This window comes from Anthonomus grandis, chromosome 22, assembly GCF_022605725.1.
Source record: "Anthonomus grandis grandis chromosome 22, icAntGran1.3, whole genome shotgun sequence".
Lineage (NCBI taxonomy): Eukaryota > Metazoa > Arthropoda > Insecta > Coleoptera > Curculionidae > Anthonomus > Anthonomus grandis.
In genome coordinates this window covers 3,783,136-3,799,858 of record NC_065567.1, presented here as the reverse complement: position 1 = coordinate 3,799,858, position 16,723 = coordinate 3,783,136, and the positions used below count along the sequence as shown (strand labels likewise).

The 16,723-nt window shown below is 30.8% G+C and overlaps 1 protein-coding gene and 1 long non-coding RNA gene across 2 annotated transcripts in view; one reads left to right on the top strand and one right to left on the bottom strand.

Moving 5' to 3' along the window:
- Nucleotides 1–16,723, top strand: part of LOC126748185 (protein adenylyltransferase Fic) — a 40,167-nt gene that overhangs the window by 2,107 nt on the left and 21,337 nt on the right. Inside the window, exons 2-3 of the mRNA XM_050457236.1 lie at nt 15,915–16,106; nt 16,178–16,420. Of these exons, the coding sequence (XP_050313193.1) occupies nt 15,915–16,106; nt 16,178–16,420 (435 nt within the window). The remainder of the gene's footprint in view (nt 1–15,914; nt 16,107–16,177; nt 16,421–16,723) is intronic.
- On the bottom strand, nt 4,444–9,436 carry LOC126748187 (uncharacterized). Its single transcript, XR_007664653.1, has 3 exons — nt 8,960–9,436; nt 7,604–8,480; nt 4,444–5,885 (listed from the first exon to the last, which is right to left on the bottom strand). It is a non-coding gene; the product is annotated as an uncharacterized LOC126748187 (long non-coding RNA).

Here is a 16,723-nt window from a genome sequence, read left to right as displayed (position 1 = left end):
GTATAAAATGAAAATAAAAAATCCTAATGACAAACAAATTGAAGATAAGTTTAAAACATTAAAAGACATGGTTAACAATAAAATTAAGTTGCAAAAAAAAATTTATTTAAAAAAAATGGGAAAAAACAGGAACAAATTCAAAAAAACAGTGGCAATTTGTAAATATTTTAATTAAAGGAAAAAAGTCAGAGATCAACGTAGATAAAATAATAATAAATAACAATGAAATATGTAGCTTTCAAGATATTGTAAATTAATTTAATAATCATTTTGTAGTGGTAGGTAAGAACATTAATTCAGAAATTAATAACGAGATCCGTGCTACACAAAGCTATCATATATTTCAAGAAATTGTATGTAATGAAACAATAAACTTTAATTAACAGGAAATAAATGAAATCATATCTAAGTTGAAAAAAAATTCAGCCCAGGACACAAGACTGTAACTTAACAAATTATAACTTAAAAAAATTATATTATAAAAACTTTGACAGCCCTAATAAATAATGTTTTAAAAAAAAGGTGTTTTTCCTAAAGAACTCAAAATAAGTAAAGTAACACTAATTTATAAAAATGGGAAAAGTGATTGTGTCAACAATTACAGGGCAATCACAGTTATATCTGTGTTTTCCAAAATAGTAGAGAATGTAATCAAAAATAGAATGACAGATTTTATAGAAAAACGTTAAATTGGATCAGTATGGATTTGTTTAGAATACTGCCGTCATAAGCTAAACCCCCGTATCTGAATCTTAAACAAAATGGCAGATATCTTTATTTGAAATTTAACATTATTTGTAGGTCAAACTAAGTATCAAATTTTGTTTGCAATGATTTGATAATTCAACAAAATATTTAAAGATAAGGTTTTTTTATAAAAATATGATGTTTTTATATTTATGCATATAATAAACTCCCATACAGGTTAAATCTCTAAAGAAAGTACAGTATAAAACTACTCTAATCCCCCGTACTTGACAAATACTGGGATATAGCGTAGGAAATTAGGGAAATTCTATGCCAATTGCCCGTTTTTGGCCAATAAGAGTGGGAAAAATATTGTGTTGAAAATTTAGCAGCATAGCAGGCAAATCAGTGATATTTTGAAAATTAAAAATTTGAACCAGGAGCAGGATTTGAAAAAAATTGTACAAAATTAAATATTTATTTATTTTACAAATAAAATTATTAACATAAAACATGTTAATGTAATGAAAACAGATTTTTGCTTTTATAGTAATAGACAACTAAATGTGCCTAACAAAAAAAAAATGATATTTTTCTTTCAGTAGTAACCAAACTGCAGATAAGAAAAAATAAAAACATAAGTTGAATAAACATATATGTATAAGTAAAACCCTAATCTAAACTTTTTTCTGATAGTGATAACCAAAATTGTTTTCGATTTTCAGGAATTATGTTGCCCAATTGTTTTAACAGATTATCTACCTTGACTTACAAAACCATTAGGCTCAGCTTTGAAAGAAGGTGTTGTTGGCATTGCGTCATATGCTTTTTTAACAAAAAGTCATTTTTCATTTTTTCAATCATCATTTTTTTAATGCATACCTTCCCTTTGTTGCTTGATTGCACGGCACTTACATAATCTTCAAAATCATAATTTTTTTTATGCCTTTTAAAAGACTCTTCCACCTGATGGTGGAAGGAGCCTGCTGACATGAAATTATGTCCCGGTTCAAAGTAATTAATTTTAATCGTTTTTGCTGATATGCCTTGAAAATTAATAATATATATTAAAAAGGAGAACAATGCCAATTCTTATTTTGGCTCGAGCAGCTGTCAAGCCATAAAATAAAATTTTTAAAAACGATATCCCTATTTTGAACAAAAAATGTATTAAAGGCACTCATAGTATCCTCCTGTTTACGTCCGCTGATGCCTTCATGCCATAGTACAGCAAATGGAATACGTCCAGTTTGTATTTTTCCTACCGGAACAAAACTTTCGTTATATGTTGTCAGTCTTTGAGCAAAAATTGCTTGTTTGAATATTTCCAAACGGGGGCAGCATGAAGATCTTTTGAAGATCCACGTCTACGCACAACGTCTTCTTGTCATAATTGTTTTTTTTTGTCCAAAGCATAACGTGTACGTGCATCTTTTGCCTTTTTAATATGGTCGCTCCAAGTACAACAAGTTTCACAATTTTCATCTAAATTTTCAGGCTTATGTTCAGGGTTATGAATTTGGTAAGACTCGCATAACTCGCACTCTTCGTTGCCTAATTTAGCAAATGATATATTTTTGGATTTTAATACTGTTCTATATTTGTCGTACGAACAAATAAAATTTGGAAATTTTTTACAAAAATCTTCAAACATTAACGTTACTGAAATGTCGGTCGGTAAATATAAGTGATCAGGAGCATGGACTCGTCTACTAATGTGATACAGATGGATTAAATGACATTATGTTCTCCTCTATTTGCATATTTGATAATTTGTTTGGAGGGGGGTTTCTGCCCTGTTTGTCTGGAAAATTATTTATTTGACCTCTACTTTCTGTCTTTGACCATACAGAGTGCACAATCCAATCATTGGTTTTCTTGTAGCCTAAAGTAGTCAAATAAAAAGATTTGCAAACACGCTTTCTCACACCATCTGAGTTTTTAAAATAGTACGACAATGTTTTATTTTTTCTAGATCCTTCGGTTTGGTATTGTGTTTTCTGTTGAACACATTACATATGATCGTTTTTCCTTCCAATTTAACGACCGAAATTCGTTATTAATTATTTGTCTCTCATCTTCAGAAATGATTTGAGTGCATTTAAATTTACAACTTTGACAGCTCTTTTTTACCGAATGCATATCTCTAATTTTTTTCTGTTTTACCTCTAATCTATGACTTCGCGCTAACTTGTATTTTTTTCTTTTTCTTTCCGTTCCTTTCTTTGTGAAAGTCGCAATAGTTTTATTTTTATCTAAAAATCGATTTATATTATTAAACGTTTAAAAACAAATGTTTTATTTTACCAGGATCCTTATTATCCTCATCAATTGTTGATATGCAATATTTTCATTTTTATTTAAAAATCAATTTATAAGGTTTAACGTTTAAAAACAAACCTTTTATTTTACCAGCATCGTCATTATCCTCGTCAATTTCTTGAGTCGCAATAGTGTTATTTTTATCTAAAAATCAATCTATAATTTTTAACGTTTAAAAACAAACCTTTTTTTACCAGCATTCTCATTATTCTCATCACGTTCTTGGGATGATAATAATATGTCCGAAGTAAAAGATAAGTCATATTCTATTATCTTTTGAGCGGCATCTAAAATCAAATAATTTAAAATGTATTTTTTGTTAAAGTGTAACACAAATTTTTATTTTACCTGCGGCGGTATTCTCTGTAATGTCGTGGTCCAATGCAAAACTGTCATCAGTGTAAACTAGTTTTTGATCAATTTCTGGCACTTCAACACTATTTAAATTTAAAACAGATGTTTAAGTTGCAATTCTATTAGTGATGTAGCATTTGTATTATTTGTCAAAAATTAAAATTAATTAATATTTTTGAAAAAAATTTAAATTAATTTTTTACCTGGAGTATTACAATAACAATTATCAATAATCTCTTGGGATAAAATATTTGAAGTTAGGGATCCATCAGTGTCTTCATAATTTTGGCGAAAATCCATATGATTGAGCAAACCATCCATCATAATAACATCACTTTCCACAATTTTTTTAAATTGCCCTTTCTCAATTTTATATCTGTCATTACTCAATATTGTATTGAGTTCGCCTAACTGAATATTATCATCCGAAAATATTGGAATAGAATTTGCTAGTGCTAAATTCACCAGTTTTTTCCCGCGAAACCCACTCATTGTCTAAAGATAACACACCTAACTGTGTTTATAAATTATAACAACACTCTGTCTCACTAAATAAATTTTTACAAACACTTTATTATAAATTTATTGTACACAAACAAAATATAACATATAAACAATCGAATTAGCATTTTACAGAAACAAGCTTTTCGCGAGACTAAATAATATTTCCCCCCAAATCAACACAAAAACTTCATACATCACAAAACCCGTATGTGGATCGTCGCGTCGTCTAAACGCGCGGCTTACAGTAGCAAACTAAACAAAAAGCCCGTATTTGAAAATTACAGGCAAATTCTACGTATTTGATTAGAAGATCAATCGACTTACCTGTGAGGAAGAGTGATCCTAATTATACGACCAGCCTCGTCGAAAGATTATAAACACCCTGTAGTAGCAGCGCGACGTACCTACATCCGACGTTCAAAGAATTTAAAAAATTGATTCGGCAGCATATGATTCATATCGGTTACTGCGACGGCATCAATATTCATTGTTTAAAGAGTCCAGATTGCTAGGGGTGGGTAAAAAGGAATATTCTTGTGGGCTGGGTTGTTTATAATCTTTCGACGAGGCTGCTCGTATAATTAGGATCACTCTTCCTTACAGGTAAGTCGATTGATCTTCTAATTATACTTCGCAGCCTCGTCTCAGATTATAAACACCCTGTAGATGTTGAAAGAATTTGCAATCTGGACAGACGTAATCTCATAACAGAGAAAAAAATTTTATTTATGGGTTAATTTAAATAATATGCATTCATTATGCGTTTATTCATAGAACAAAATAATAACAAAAATTATATAACATTTAAATTACATTTTGTGTGCAATATAAATTTAGTAATATAATTATATGATAACAATTATGCATATGTAAACTAAAATAATAATAAAGCATAAATGGCATACAGACTTATACATACAACTACAACTACGAATAATTAAGTATATCGAGTAAACTATCAGAAAAATAATACTATTATAACGTACGAGTATAATAATGATAATTATTAATCGTACCGTATAGTTTAACTTACAATAATTACTAATACTAAATACTAATTATATTTTTAGTGTAAAAGGATTATTTAATACCTGACCCTTTTAAGAAGCTCTTTGTAAAATCAGAATCGTTTGGTAGTATTGGTTTATTATAGAATTTAAGGGCTATCGAGGTAGATATGTGTCTGGAGGAATAAGCAGAAAAAATTTTGGTATCTACCCCACAACTCTCCAAGAAATTTTTAATCCAGTGACTTATTGTCTGGCTGGAAGCAGCGTGAATGAGTTTTTTAATGATTAAAATTAATTTATGCTCTTCTGGTGGACGTAAATCCTTTGTCTTTTTAATATATTCAATAATCGTAGAAGCTAAACAAAGCTCTGGCTTTTCTGCAAAAAATGGTAGATTCAATACGGGCTGAAGTCTGTTTTTTCCCGATGTTTTTATTTTTTCTGCAATAAAAATTTGTAAGTTTTCGTTGGTTTTTTTTAGCAGTTTAATATTGATTTTTGATAGTTTGTAACCGTTGTCCTCATATCAGTGATAATAGTACAACCATTTTAAGTGTTAAATATTTCAAGGTAATATTTTCACAAGGATAAAATTTTGCCACTTTCATTAAAACTGGGTGTGGATCCCATATTTAGGTTGTGGAGGTTTAATATTATATAGCCCCTTTAAAAACCTTTTTGTCATATTTTTGTCTTCCTCCTTAAAGTCAAGAATCATGGTAAGAGCTGATTTATGGATATTAAATTAGAATAGGAAACACCTGTTTTAAATATTTCTGTTCAAAATGAAATAATTTCTTGGAGGTTGTATGTGAATGGGTTCAGTTTTTTCTTGCTACAGTAACTCCACCAAATTTTAAATACAGTGTCATATTGACGGTGAGTGCTTTCGTTTATTGAACACAGAATAGCGTCTACACCGACCTCAGGGAAGAGTCTCTTTAACAAAGATGTCCTGATAATTTCCCTGCCACCAGGATAAGGCTTTTGTGCATAGGATGAGGTTTCCTGAAAGGAGACATAAGTAAATTTCTAGAAGGACCAAAATATAGTGGTTCGCAAATTAGCAATTTCTGGAATAAGGGATACCACGGTTGACTTGGCCATTTTGGAACCACTAATATTCCTATTCCTTTATCATTTATAATCTTTTTTATAGTTTTATTGATTATACTAAATGGGGGAAAGGCATAGAAATAAAACCCTGTCCATGGAATAAGAAAACTATCTACTGAGACTGAATCAGGATCCGGTTTCCACGAGATGTATCTCTTTTATTTTGTATTAAGCTTAGAAGCAAATAAATTAAATACTTTATATATTTTGTTGAAATAATTTTGAAATAGTTCAAATTCAGTTTCATGTTGGAGGTTTCTTGACTCAAAATCTGCCACGATATTATCTTTTGTATTAATATATGAAGCGAAAACGTGTATTTTTCGACTTTCGCAATAATTCCATATTTCTTGAGCCCTTTATTTAATTTTTCATGTCTTCTACCCCCCATTTTATTTGCATAGGCTAGTGCAGTAGTATTATCTACCCTAATTAAGATGTTACAATTATATACGTCCTTTGTAAATCATTTTAAAGCATTAAAAACCGCTTTGAGTTCTAAAATATTAATGTGGCAAATTCTTTCTTTATTACTCCAGTTCGTATCTTCAAAAGATACGTTCTCGTATCTTTTGAAGAATCTGAGAAAATTCGAACTGGAATTTAGGTTCACTTATATCCACCCCTGGGTTATCAAGTATTTTAAGCCACCAATTTAGGTCCTCTCGAATGAAAAAGGGGATCTTCATCTTTTTATTATAATTATTGTTATTTATACTAAGAGCTAAGTATTTTGCCCTTTCTAAAAGTTTTACATGGGCCCATCCATATTGAGTGCTGGGCAAGCCGCCACGAGAGTACTAATAAATGTTGCTAATTCACGAATAGAACACGTCTTACGGTTTAAAAAGCTGTTAGAGCTGAGCATAATTTTGTTTTTCTTATCGAGCGGCAAAAACATTTTCATATTAACCGTTTTAAAAATTAATCCAAGGAATTTACATTCTTGATTAGGGACAAAAATGCTTTTTTCTTTATTTATAATAAAACCTAGGGATGTTAATAATTCTACCGCTTTGTTAGAGTCTTGAACTCCCTCTTCATAGGATGAGGTGATTATTAAGATATCATCTTATGCAAACAATACCTAAATTTCTTAAATGTGTAAGAACTGGTTTTAAAAGTTTTGTGAACATATATGGTGCAATAGAGAGCCCAAATGGTAAGCAGTTAAAACAATACGTTTAATTATGAAATATAAACGTCAGATATTTTCGGAATTTTTTATGAATATTTACCGAATAATAAGCATTTTTTAAATCAATCTTACATAAAAAACTGTTAGGATGGATTAAATCCTTTTACAATCTTCTAATTTGAAATATGGTGGGTTGATTAAAAAAGTATTTAATTTTTTAAGGTTAAGTATAAACCGTAAAGAACAATTAGGTTTTTTGTTTATAAAAAAGATTGAAATGAATTGGTGTTTTTTGTAGATGCTGGATTTCAACCTGTGGATTTTGAGCAAGAAAGTTTCTAGGAATATTACTCTGTGTAGGTTTTCGACAAAACGGTAATTTATAACCTTTAACCTATTCTAATATTAGAGGGTTTTGGGTAATTTTTTGCCAATTTCTATAAAATTTACATAAGCTTCCGGCATTAATTACCTCTAATTCCTCCGGTAGTCCGGTTTTCTCCTGCTCTTTTGTGGTTTCTGGACTTTCCTGCCTCCCTCCGTCTTCTTTCGGTTGTTGAACTTGTACCGCTTGGCAAAAAATCTGGATTGGTACCATAATTGTTGGAGGGTCCTGGCACAGGATGGCTTCTACTTGACGAACTTGGGATTCCAGAAGAACGTGGGGTATATTTCATTTTTATTTCATTGCACACTTTCTTCACTTCCTGGGCCGACTTGATATGATTGCTCATATCTTCTCCAAAGAGAAAAGCATCAATAGGTCTGTCCATGATGACTTTTCTAATAGAATTGTCGATGCTATTTGACAATCCATATCGTCTGTGTGTTGACAACGAATGTATGATATCCGTTAAAAGTTTGGAGGCATTAGCCAGGGCCTGCATTTTCATTGGTTTCCTCAGTAGGATTGGTAACGTATGTCTCCATAGGAATTGCTATTGCTGATATTGCGGCCGCTATTTGTTCTTTTAAGTGTAGTAGGAAATTATCTTGTTTAATCTGAGTGTCTCTTAAAAGCCCGCTGATTTCCCTATTAAGTTTAGGTGGTGAAAGACCTTCGACGTTGCTTGGTCTGGGGTACTTTTCAATGAGGCTCTTCCTGTCGTCTTTATCTAACGCATTTCGACTAAATATAGTTCATCTACTAGCTATTTCTGTGTGTACTTCTGGCCCGACCGTTGTTATAGCCAAAGGATCGTTAACCAATATATCAATCAGATTTTTATTTACTTGTTCTATCTGATCCTCTATATTTCGTTGTGCTTCCCCCTGATTCTCGTCCTCACTCATATGAGCTCCAGACGAGCCAGAACTAGAGTCAGACTCACTTGAGCTAGACTCTGTACCTAAAATAAAGTAAATTATTATTATTATTAATATAATAATTACTCACTCTATTAATACATAATATGTATCATGGTTAACTTTTGTGTAAGTAAAACAAAATAAATAAAACTATTTTCCTTATTCTGTATCTTTTCATAAGACAAAACACAATATCTATTGGTCGGTGTAATGAATATAATAAAGCAGGCCTTTATAAAATAAATAAACAAATCAGCCTTTTTCAAAATGTTTGTGTCGCCATAAATATTTACGGCTTCCTCTGACCCAGCCTGTGCAAGATTAACAGCATGAAATGTATCAGCTTTACTTGAGGTCATACCGAAAAACCCAATATTGGGATTCGGGAGGTATTTAAATATTTTCCAATTTATATTTTAGTATAATAGTATAAATTGATAAAAAATTAATATCAGTTTAGTCTATTAATTTTTTGTATTACCTTAAATTTAAAAAAAAAATTAATATAATAACTTACTACCTTCATATTCCTTCAGTTTTTGGTTAAGCTTTTTCATCTTCCGTTTAATTTTTTGTAAGGTTTTTATCGTCACCCCTTCTCTTCAGCACGGTAATCTCACAATTTATGAATTAACTGTTTAAACTCGCTTGAACGCACGAACCTCTCGATAGGATACGACACGATCCGAATACTGATTATACGATACGAGAATATTGATGCCGTCGCAGTAACCGATATGAATCATATGCTGCCGAATCAATTTTTTAAATTCTTTGAACGTCGTATGTAGGTACGTCGCGCTGCTACTACAGGGTGTTTATAATCTGAGACGAGGCTGTGAAGTATAATTGCAGATACGGGATCCATTACTTAGCAAAATAAAAATATGTCTAACTACCTTAGCATAGTATACTTTTTTGCAAAGTACGGGGAAATAAATAATGAATTTATGATATTTCCAGGCTAAATACGAGGATTTTAGGTAGTAAAAATGAAGATTTTGGGTATTAATATGTACTAGAACACATTATTGTATTTTCCATTTTTTTTCTTCACATACGGGGGTTTACCTTATGACGGCAGAATAGCAGTACCCTAGGGCAATTACGGATTTTATAAACCACATATCAGAAGTACTTGATAAAAAATTATTTGTTGTTGCAGTCTTTGTCGATCTAAAAAAAGGCTTTTGATGTCGTCAGCATTGATATTTTATAAAGAAAACTGCAGGGTATGGGTTTTAGGGGACCATATATAATCTAATTAAGTATTATTTAGTGGGGAGAAGACAATATGTTACAATTAAAAATAATAACAGCGAGGTACTTTTCAATGAGTTTGGAGTACGTCCAGGTTCTGTACTTGGTACCTCTTCTGTACTGTTTTTATGTTTTAAACATGAGATGTGCAAACTTTAAAGCCCGTTACTATGCTTTTGCTCACGATATCGTATTATTGTATATTATAGGTGACTGCGTGAAATCATTAGTAGCAACTATAAATCAAGACTTAAGACTATATTTAAATTGGCTCTATTATAATAAACTAAAAATTAATATTCAAAAAACAAATTTTATAATATTAAAAAAAAAAAAAACTTAAAGCACATACCAGAACTAAATATAAAAATGAATAACTTAAGCCTTAATGAAGTTCAAAAAGTCAAATATGTAGGATTAATCATTGACAATCAATTGAATTGGTCAGAACATATAAGTTAGATTTCCCAGAAAAAAATAGCAATGATTTCTACTATCTATAAATGGAGAAATAATTTTTAAGAAAAAACCAAGCAAAGTCTATATAATTCATTCTTTCTCTCTCACCTCCGATATTTACTTCCGATATGGGAAACATATGGAAAAACCAATTTTAATAAAATTGAAATATTGCAAAATAAAATCTTAAAGGTATTATTTAATCATGATAGACTTACCAATACAGAAACTTTATATAAAGAACTTAGTATACCAAGCATGGATGTAATATTTAATTTAGAACAAATAAAGCTAATTTATAAAATTTTATGTAGATTACAAAAATCTAATATAAATATTGCCATTTCAAATCTGTTCATGACTATATACAAGATCTCAGGACCATAGTAATCTGTATTTTTAGCTGTAAGAACAAATACAGGCTTAAATAATCCAGTCATACAAGCCTTTAAGAAATATAATAGAGTACCTGAAAATATTGGAAATATAGAGAATTATGGACTGTTCATACGAAAGTTAAAAGTATTGTATAATATATTATACGATCATTTCTTCGACACATAGTTATAGATTGTATTCTCGAGCCCAGAGCTTAACGCACTGTTTAGGGAATTATTTTATTGTTAAGTTGGTAAAGTTTCAAATAAATAAAGTATTGTAAAATGTACTATCGTATTTCCGAAGGGGTTGGAAATAATCAAGTTGCTTGTTACTATACGACTGACTTTTATTACGTTCAAATCCACCAGCCTCCAGCAAACAATTTGTTATAAGGCTTTGTCAAATCTGACGTACAGCCGAATACAAGAAATGTTTTTTTTCCTTTTATCAATCTCACGACCATACATTAAAAGTAAGACACGTTAACATTACTTTTTTATCTAAACTTTTATTTAATATAACGATGAAGTTAAACCAATAACAATTATTATTATTGATTATTATAAAAATATTTTATCATACTTAGAATTTAATTAAACCAATAGCAGTATCTGAAATATTTTCAATTTATTTTCCCATCAAGTCTATCTGGTCCATTTCAACCATTAAACCTATTGTTAGTAAATTCGAAGTCCAAAGACATTGCAATAAATAATTGTAAATGTTTAACTCAGAAGATCGAAAATAGATCCGAAAAAAGAGAGAATAAAACTTAATATTTTACTTAATATAAGTGTGGAAAAATAAAATAAAATACAATAACTTTTTTTTAAAATAATAGAGAATTACATAAAAACATCAATTAATCAAATGTTCAAACAACCCCCCATTAACACCTACACAATATCCTAACCGATCATAAAATTCATTTCTAACGTTACTAAATTGGTATTGGGAAATTTTATTACATTCTAACGAAATAGCGTTTTGTAACTGGTTTAGATTCTCAAATTTTACACTTTTATAAATGACACTTTTTAAATTACCCCATAAAAAGAAGTCACTCGGTGAAAGATCAGGTGCCCTGGATGGCCAAAGTATCCGGTACCGTGGACCAATAATATTGCCGTTAAAAGCATTTTCCAAACACTCTCTAACCATACGGGCATTATGGGCCGGGCAACCATCCATTTGGTACCAGATCATTTGATCTTCCTGAACAACTTCTTCCAAGGCGGGTCCAATTTGATTTTGAAATAAGTCTAAATAGGTTTCAGCTGTTAGGTTATAGTCCATAAAAAAAGGGTCCAATGATATGGTGTCCGATAATTTCCACGAATACATTTGTTTTTTGGGGATATTGTGTCCGAGTATGAACAAAGCGATGTTCATTTTCTTGGCTCCAATATCGGCAATTCTGAACATTTGGTTCATTGTTGAGGGTAAATGTACATTCATCGGTAAAACAAATATTTCTTAAAAAATTCCTATCATTATTTGCTCTTTCCATCAAACAAAAAAAAAATGCCATTTTTCGCTCTTCATCTTCTTCCTGCAGCTCTTGATGTTTTTCGAATTTATACGAATAATATAAGTGCGCAATATCGTTGTATGATGTTTATTTACCTCTTACCCAAGAACCCTCGTACTAACCATCTTGTTTTCCTCCACACTCAGTAGAATATTTAAATCTCTGTTCTCTCTTTCTTCGGCTCTATTTTTGATATCCTGAGTTGAACATTTACAATTATTTATTACGGTTATATACGGTACCTTTGGAGTCGAACTTATTGACAATACGTTTAATAGTTGAAATGGACGGAATGGGCTTGATGGGGAAATAAACTGAAAACATTGCAGATACATTATCTTAATTATGGCTATTTTTTCGTCGATTGAATGATTCATATTTGTTTTCAAATATCGACTGTCACTGATTTATTGACACTTTTCCTCACGTCAGTGACAATATTCATTTTACTGGTGCCCGTTTGGTTTTACCTGAACCGAAAATTTGCTAATTTTGCAATTACATTTAATTGAATAATTCAAGATTCGCTTATTAAAATTTTTTGAAACTTTGCAAGAGGGTTTGCCAGATTGGTCTCTTCAAAAAGTGATCTTACATTTTTTCTATACAATGTACAGGGAAGCCAATAATTGACCCCTTTAAAATTTACATGGGTTTTCCTATGTTCCGTTCGGCGACGCACCACCCGGTATATATACATGCATTACAGAAAAATGGTGATCCATCTTGCTAACCTTTGCCCTATTAAATAATTATCAAAAAATAATTATTAAATTCATCAGCAATCAAGTTCATTTAGGGTTCTGCTATTTTCGTCGACAATTTTTTTTATTTCACAGTTTTTTGTTGTCATTGGTGGCCTCTTTTACCACTTTCCAAGTCTTTTTTAGATCATTATTGCAGTTTTGGATCTTTGCTTTGTAGTACTGATATTTAGTTTTCTTTATAAGTTTTGTAAGATTATTTCTATAGATTTTGTAGCTGTTAGATAAATATGTGTTATTTGGATTGTTTCTGTGTTATGTACATTGCCTATGGGTATATTATGTATGGTATGGGCTTATTTATCAATCGATTTAAGAAATAATAATATCAAATTATTGGAAATCGCATTTCAAAAGTGGTTGTTCCCAATAATGTGCTATTTAAAAAAATAAACTCAATGCCGAAATTGTGTGTAAAAGATTTGTGTGTAAAAGATTTATGTCATAAAATGCAATGAAAACTATTTTTCCGTGATTACTTGATTAAAACTTTGAACGCATTCATGGCACCCTATTTTAAATTAAAAAAAAATTATATGAATATAAAACAAAAAGTAGAAAATACAGTATCATTGTTTTCAGAATATTGTTTTTTATCGAAATACACAATAATATACCAACTGTCCCATTTAAAATAAAAAAGTTAGTGTCACTTTCTGTTGAACCAGAAGTGATGGAAAACAATAAAATATGTCAAAAGATTGGCTTATAACTATTCTATCAATATACCAAATTTTATTTGTTTTTGTTTATCTTGAAAAGTAACAAAGTTATTGGGCGGGTGACACAGGGAAACAAGGGGTGACAAGGGAACACTACCTTTTTGCTGTGTCACCCGGTATGGTTCACTAACCAATAAATAGTCAATAACCACCTTAACTAATTAAAAACACACATAAGATAAACAACTATCAATGAAATAATATATATACAGTGCGAGTCTGTATCTTGGAATAAATTCGATAATAAATAAATGGGGGCGTGTTCGGAAAAACGCTCGGACACGTCAATTGAAAATGTAAATTGCGCATTTTTTACAATAAATTTTGTTTATACCGGGTGTGCCATGTAGGAGGGGCTAATACAAACAGCCATGCAGATAATGCCACAGGATTGTGGAATAATCAGCAAACAATGTAAAATGACCTGTGATGTCCAAGGAGGCCAAGTCACTTATGAAAATCAAAAACAGCAAGGCCTCCAGAACAGAGCTCTAAGGGACATCCCAGGAATTTATTAAGACTTCAGATTTAATGGAATTAATACAAACCTTTTGTCTCTGATTTGCTAAATAATACTTTAGCCATTTCAAAAGCTTCTGGAGCAGGATTCTATGATTTGCACAATCAAATGCCCTTGAAATATCACAGAAAGCTGCTGCAGCAGCCTCGCTATTAGTAATACCCAAATATAACCTATGCAAAAACCTAAAAATGGCATTTGTGTTGCAGTTTGGTTTGAACCCAAATTGTTGAGTACATAACACCTTGTGTCAAGAAGCAATATATTCGTTTTTTTTTACCAATTTCTCAATAATTTTAGAGAGACTGAATAATAGTGAAATTGATCTAAAAATAGATGGATCCTCTAGGTCATCACCTCTATGAAGAGCTATGGCTTTGCCAGCTTCAGACAATCAGGGAAATTAGTTGATTACCAAGAGTAATTTGTTTCAAATAGTAAGAGTTGAAGAACTGTATAAGATAATTCTTGAAAAATGTTTATTGTTAGATCATCATCCCCAGAGCTTTTTTCGTTTTTAATACATGACATGATCTCTTCTAATATAATCAACTCTGTAGGTGCAAAGAAATAAGAATAATCAAATCATATCAATCAATCAGAAATAAGCTTTATTGTCATGAACAAATATTTGTTGTTAAAAAAGCAGCTTAAAATGAAGAAAAAAACAGAATAAAAACATCAAAAAAGAAATGTATACAAAAAAGGAGGAAATCAAAAGCTTTATACACATACAAAAATATACATTGTAGACTCGACAAAATATTAAGCATAAAACTCTTCAAGGTTATAGTAGGGTGTCCCACTTAAGATGGATACAAGCCAATATCTTGGTTGTTTGTTGAGCGATCTGTTTCACTTATGTCCCTGTTGGGCTTCACAATACCCGGACCGATCATAAAACTTCGTTCTTACATTCGTTAGTGTCTCCCAAATTTGAAAATAAAAAATGTTTAAAATCGCTTGACCAGATGCCTCGTGTTGACCCAGTTACTCAAATTGTATTAAAATTAATTTTTCGTTCACAAGTATACATTTTTGACTTTTAGATTATTTCTTTAATATTTTTCCTGTAATCCGTAAAAGGCTGAAGTAAATAAGCGAAATTTTAAGTGCGGCGTGAATTAACCGATATAATAATAATAATAATAGACAGTTTATGTTTCCTCATAAGATATTACATATGCTCACTCATAGATAAATAAGTTTACAATATAAATACAAAAAAAAAAAAATTCATCAGTGTGTATTAATTCAGCATGTAACTGTAAAGAGGAAATAAAGGTCATGTTTCAGCTACCCTCAGAAGAAGGAGCTGTTAGGACCTTGAATATTACACTTATAATTTAAAAAAAAAGTCGCGAACCGCATGCAACTCGTGATTCATTTGACGCCCCCAGTCTCTACTCTCTCGTCACTCGGCCTTCTCTTCCTTCAATTTGGATGGAATTCTAATTAATAGAGGGGGGAGGAGTAGGAGAAATGCAAATACTCCCTTTTTAACTTGTGATATTATTCTTGTTATTGCATGTTAACATATTGATTTCAGCACCTAAGCCTTCTTTTGGCCGGGCTGGTATAAAGCACGTCGACATTTTATTTTCGATCATGCATAGTGACTTAATATTAAAATACTCAACAGTATATTTAAAATAAGGTATCTTTAAAAGATTGTATATAAATTAGGCAACTTTTAAATGTTTAATACCCAAACCAATTACTATTTTACATAATTATTTGACCGCTTATGTATAAAATAAATTGAATCGCTAACTTTTGTAAAACTCTTATATTATTTAAGTATTTTTAATTGTATACTTCATTTTTTTTGTTTATAGGCTTTAGCTTACTCACCTGATCATAAAGCTGCCTTGTCAAACAGAAAACGCACAGCACCCGTAGTAGATAGATTGGATTACAGGATGTTTCAAGAAATTGACAAATTAAAAGAGGTTCTAAAAAGCAGAATGAAATTGGATAATTTTGATAGTGTTAAAAAGCAGGCATATTATTTACACATATACCACACAGTAAGCAACTAAATTAAATAAATAAGCTTTCTTTTGTATTCTATGAACTAAGTTAAGTTTTTACATTTTAGGTTGGTATTGAAGGCAATACAATGACAGTAGAACAACTGAGATACGTTTTAGAAACAGGCCATGTAGTAAGTGGTAAGAGTCTTTTAGAGCACAATGAAGTATTAGGTCTTGAAAAAGCTATGCAGTATGTAAAATTATTAACAAGAACTGAGTATATTGGAGTTAGTGAGATTTTAGGCATACATAGAAGAGTTATGGGTCATGTAGATCCCCTCAAATCTGGAGTATTCAGAGATGAAAAGGTATTTATGAGGCGTTAATTATGTTAATAGACCACCTTTATTTGAATTTGATTTTAAATTAAGAAAGGGCAATAACTCTAGATGATAATATGATAAAGTTTACTGTTAAAATAATTTAAGTACTTTTATTAGTCCGGTGAAATGACGGTCGGTTTATGGAAAGTGCTGAATGGAAGTGATGAAAATGTTTGGAATGGTACTACTGAATAATGGTATTTTCTCTAATTTGCCATTAATTTGTGTTGTTTTTAAAAAACAAATGAAAACGAGAATTCGTTTTCCCTTGGGAGCCAACAAAGACAA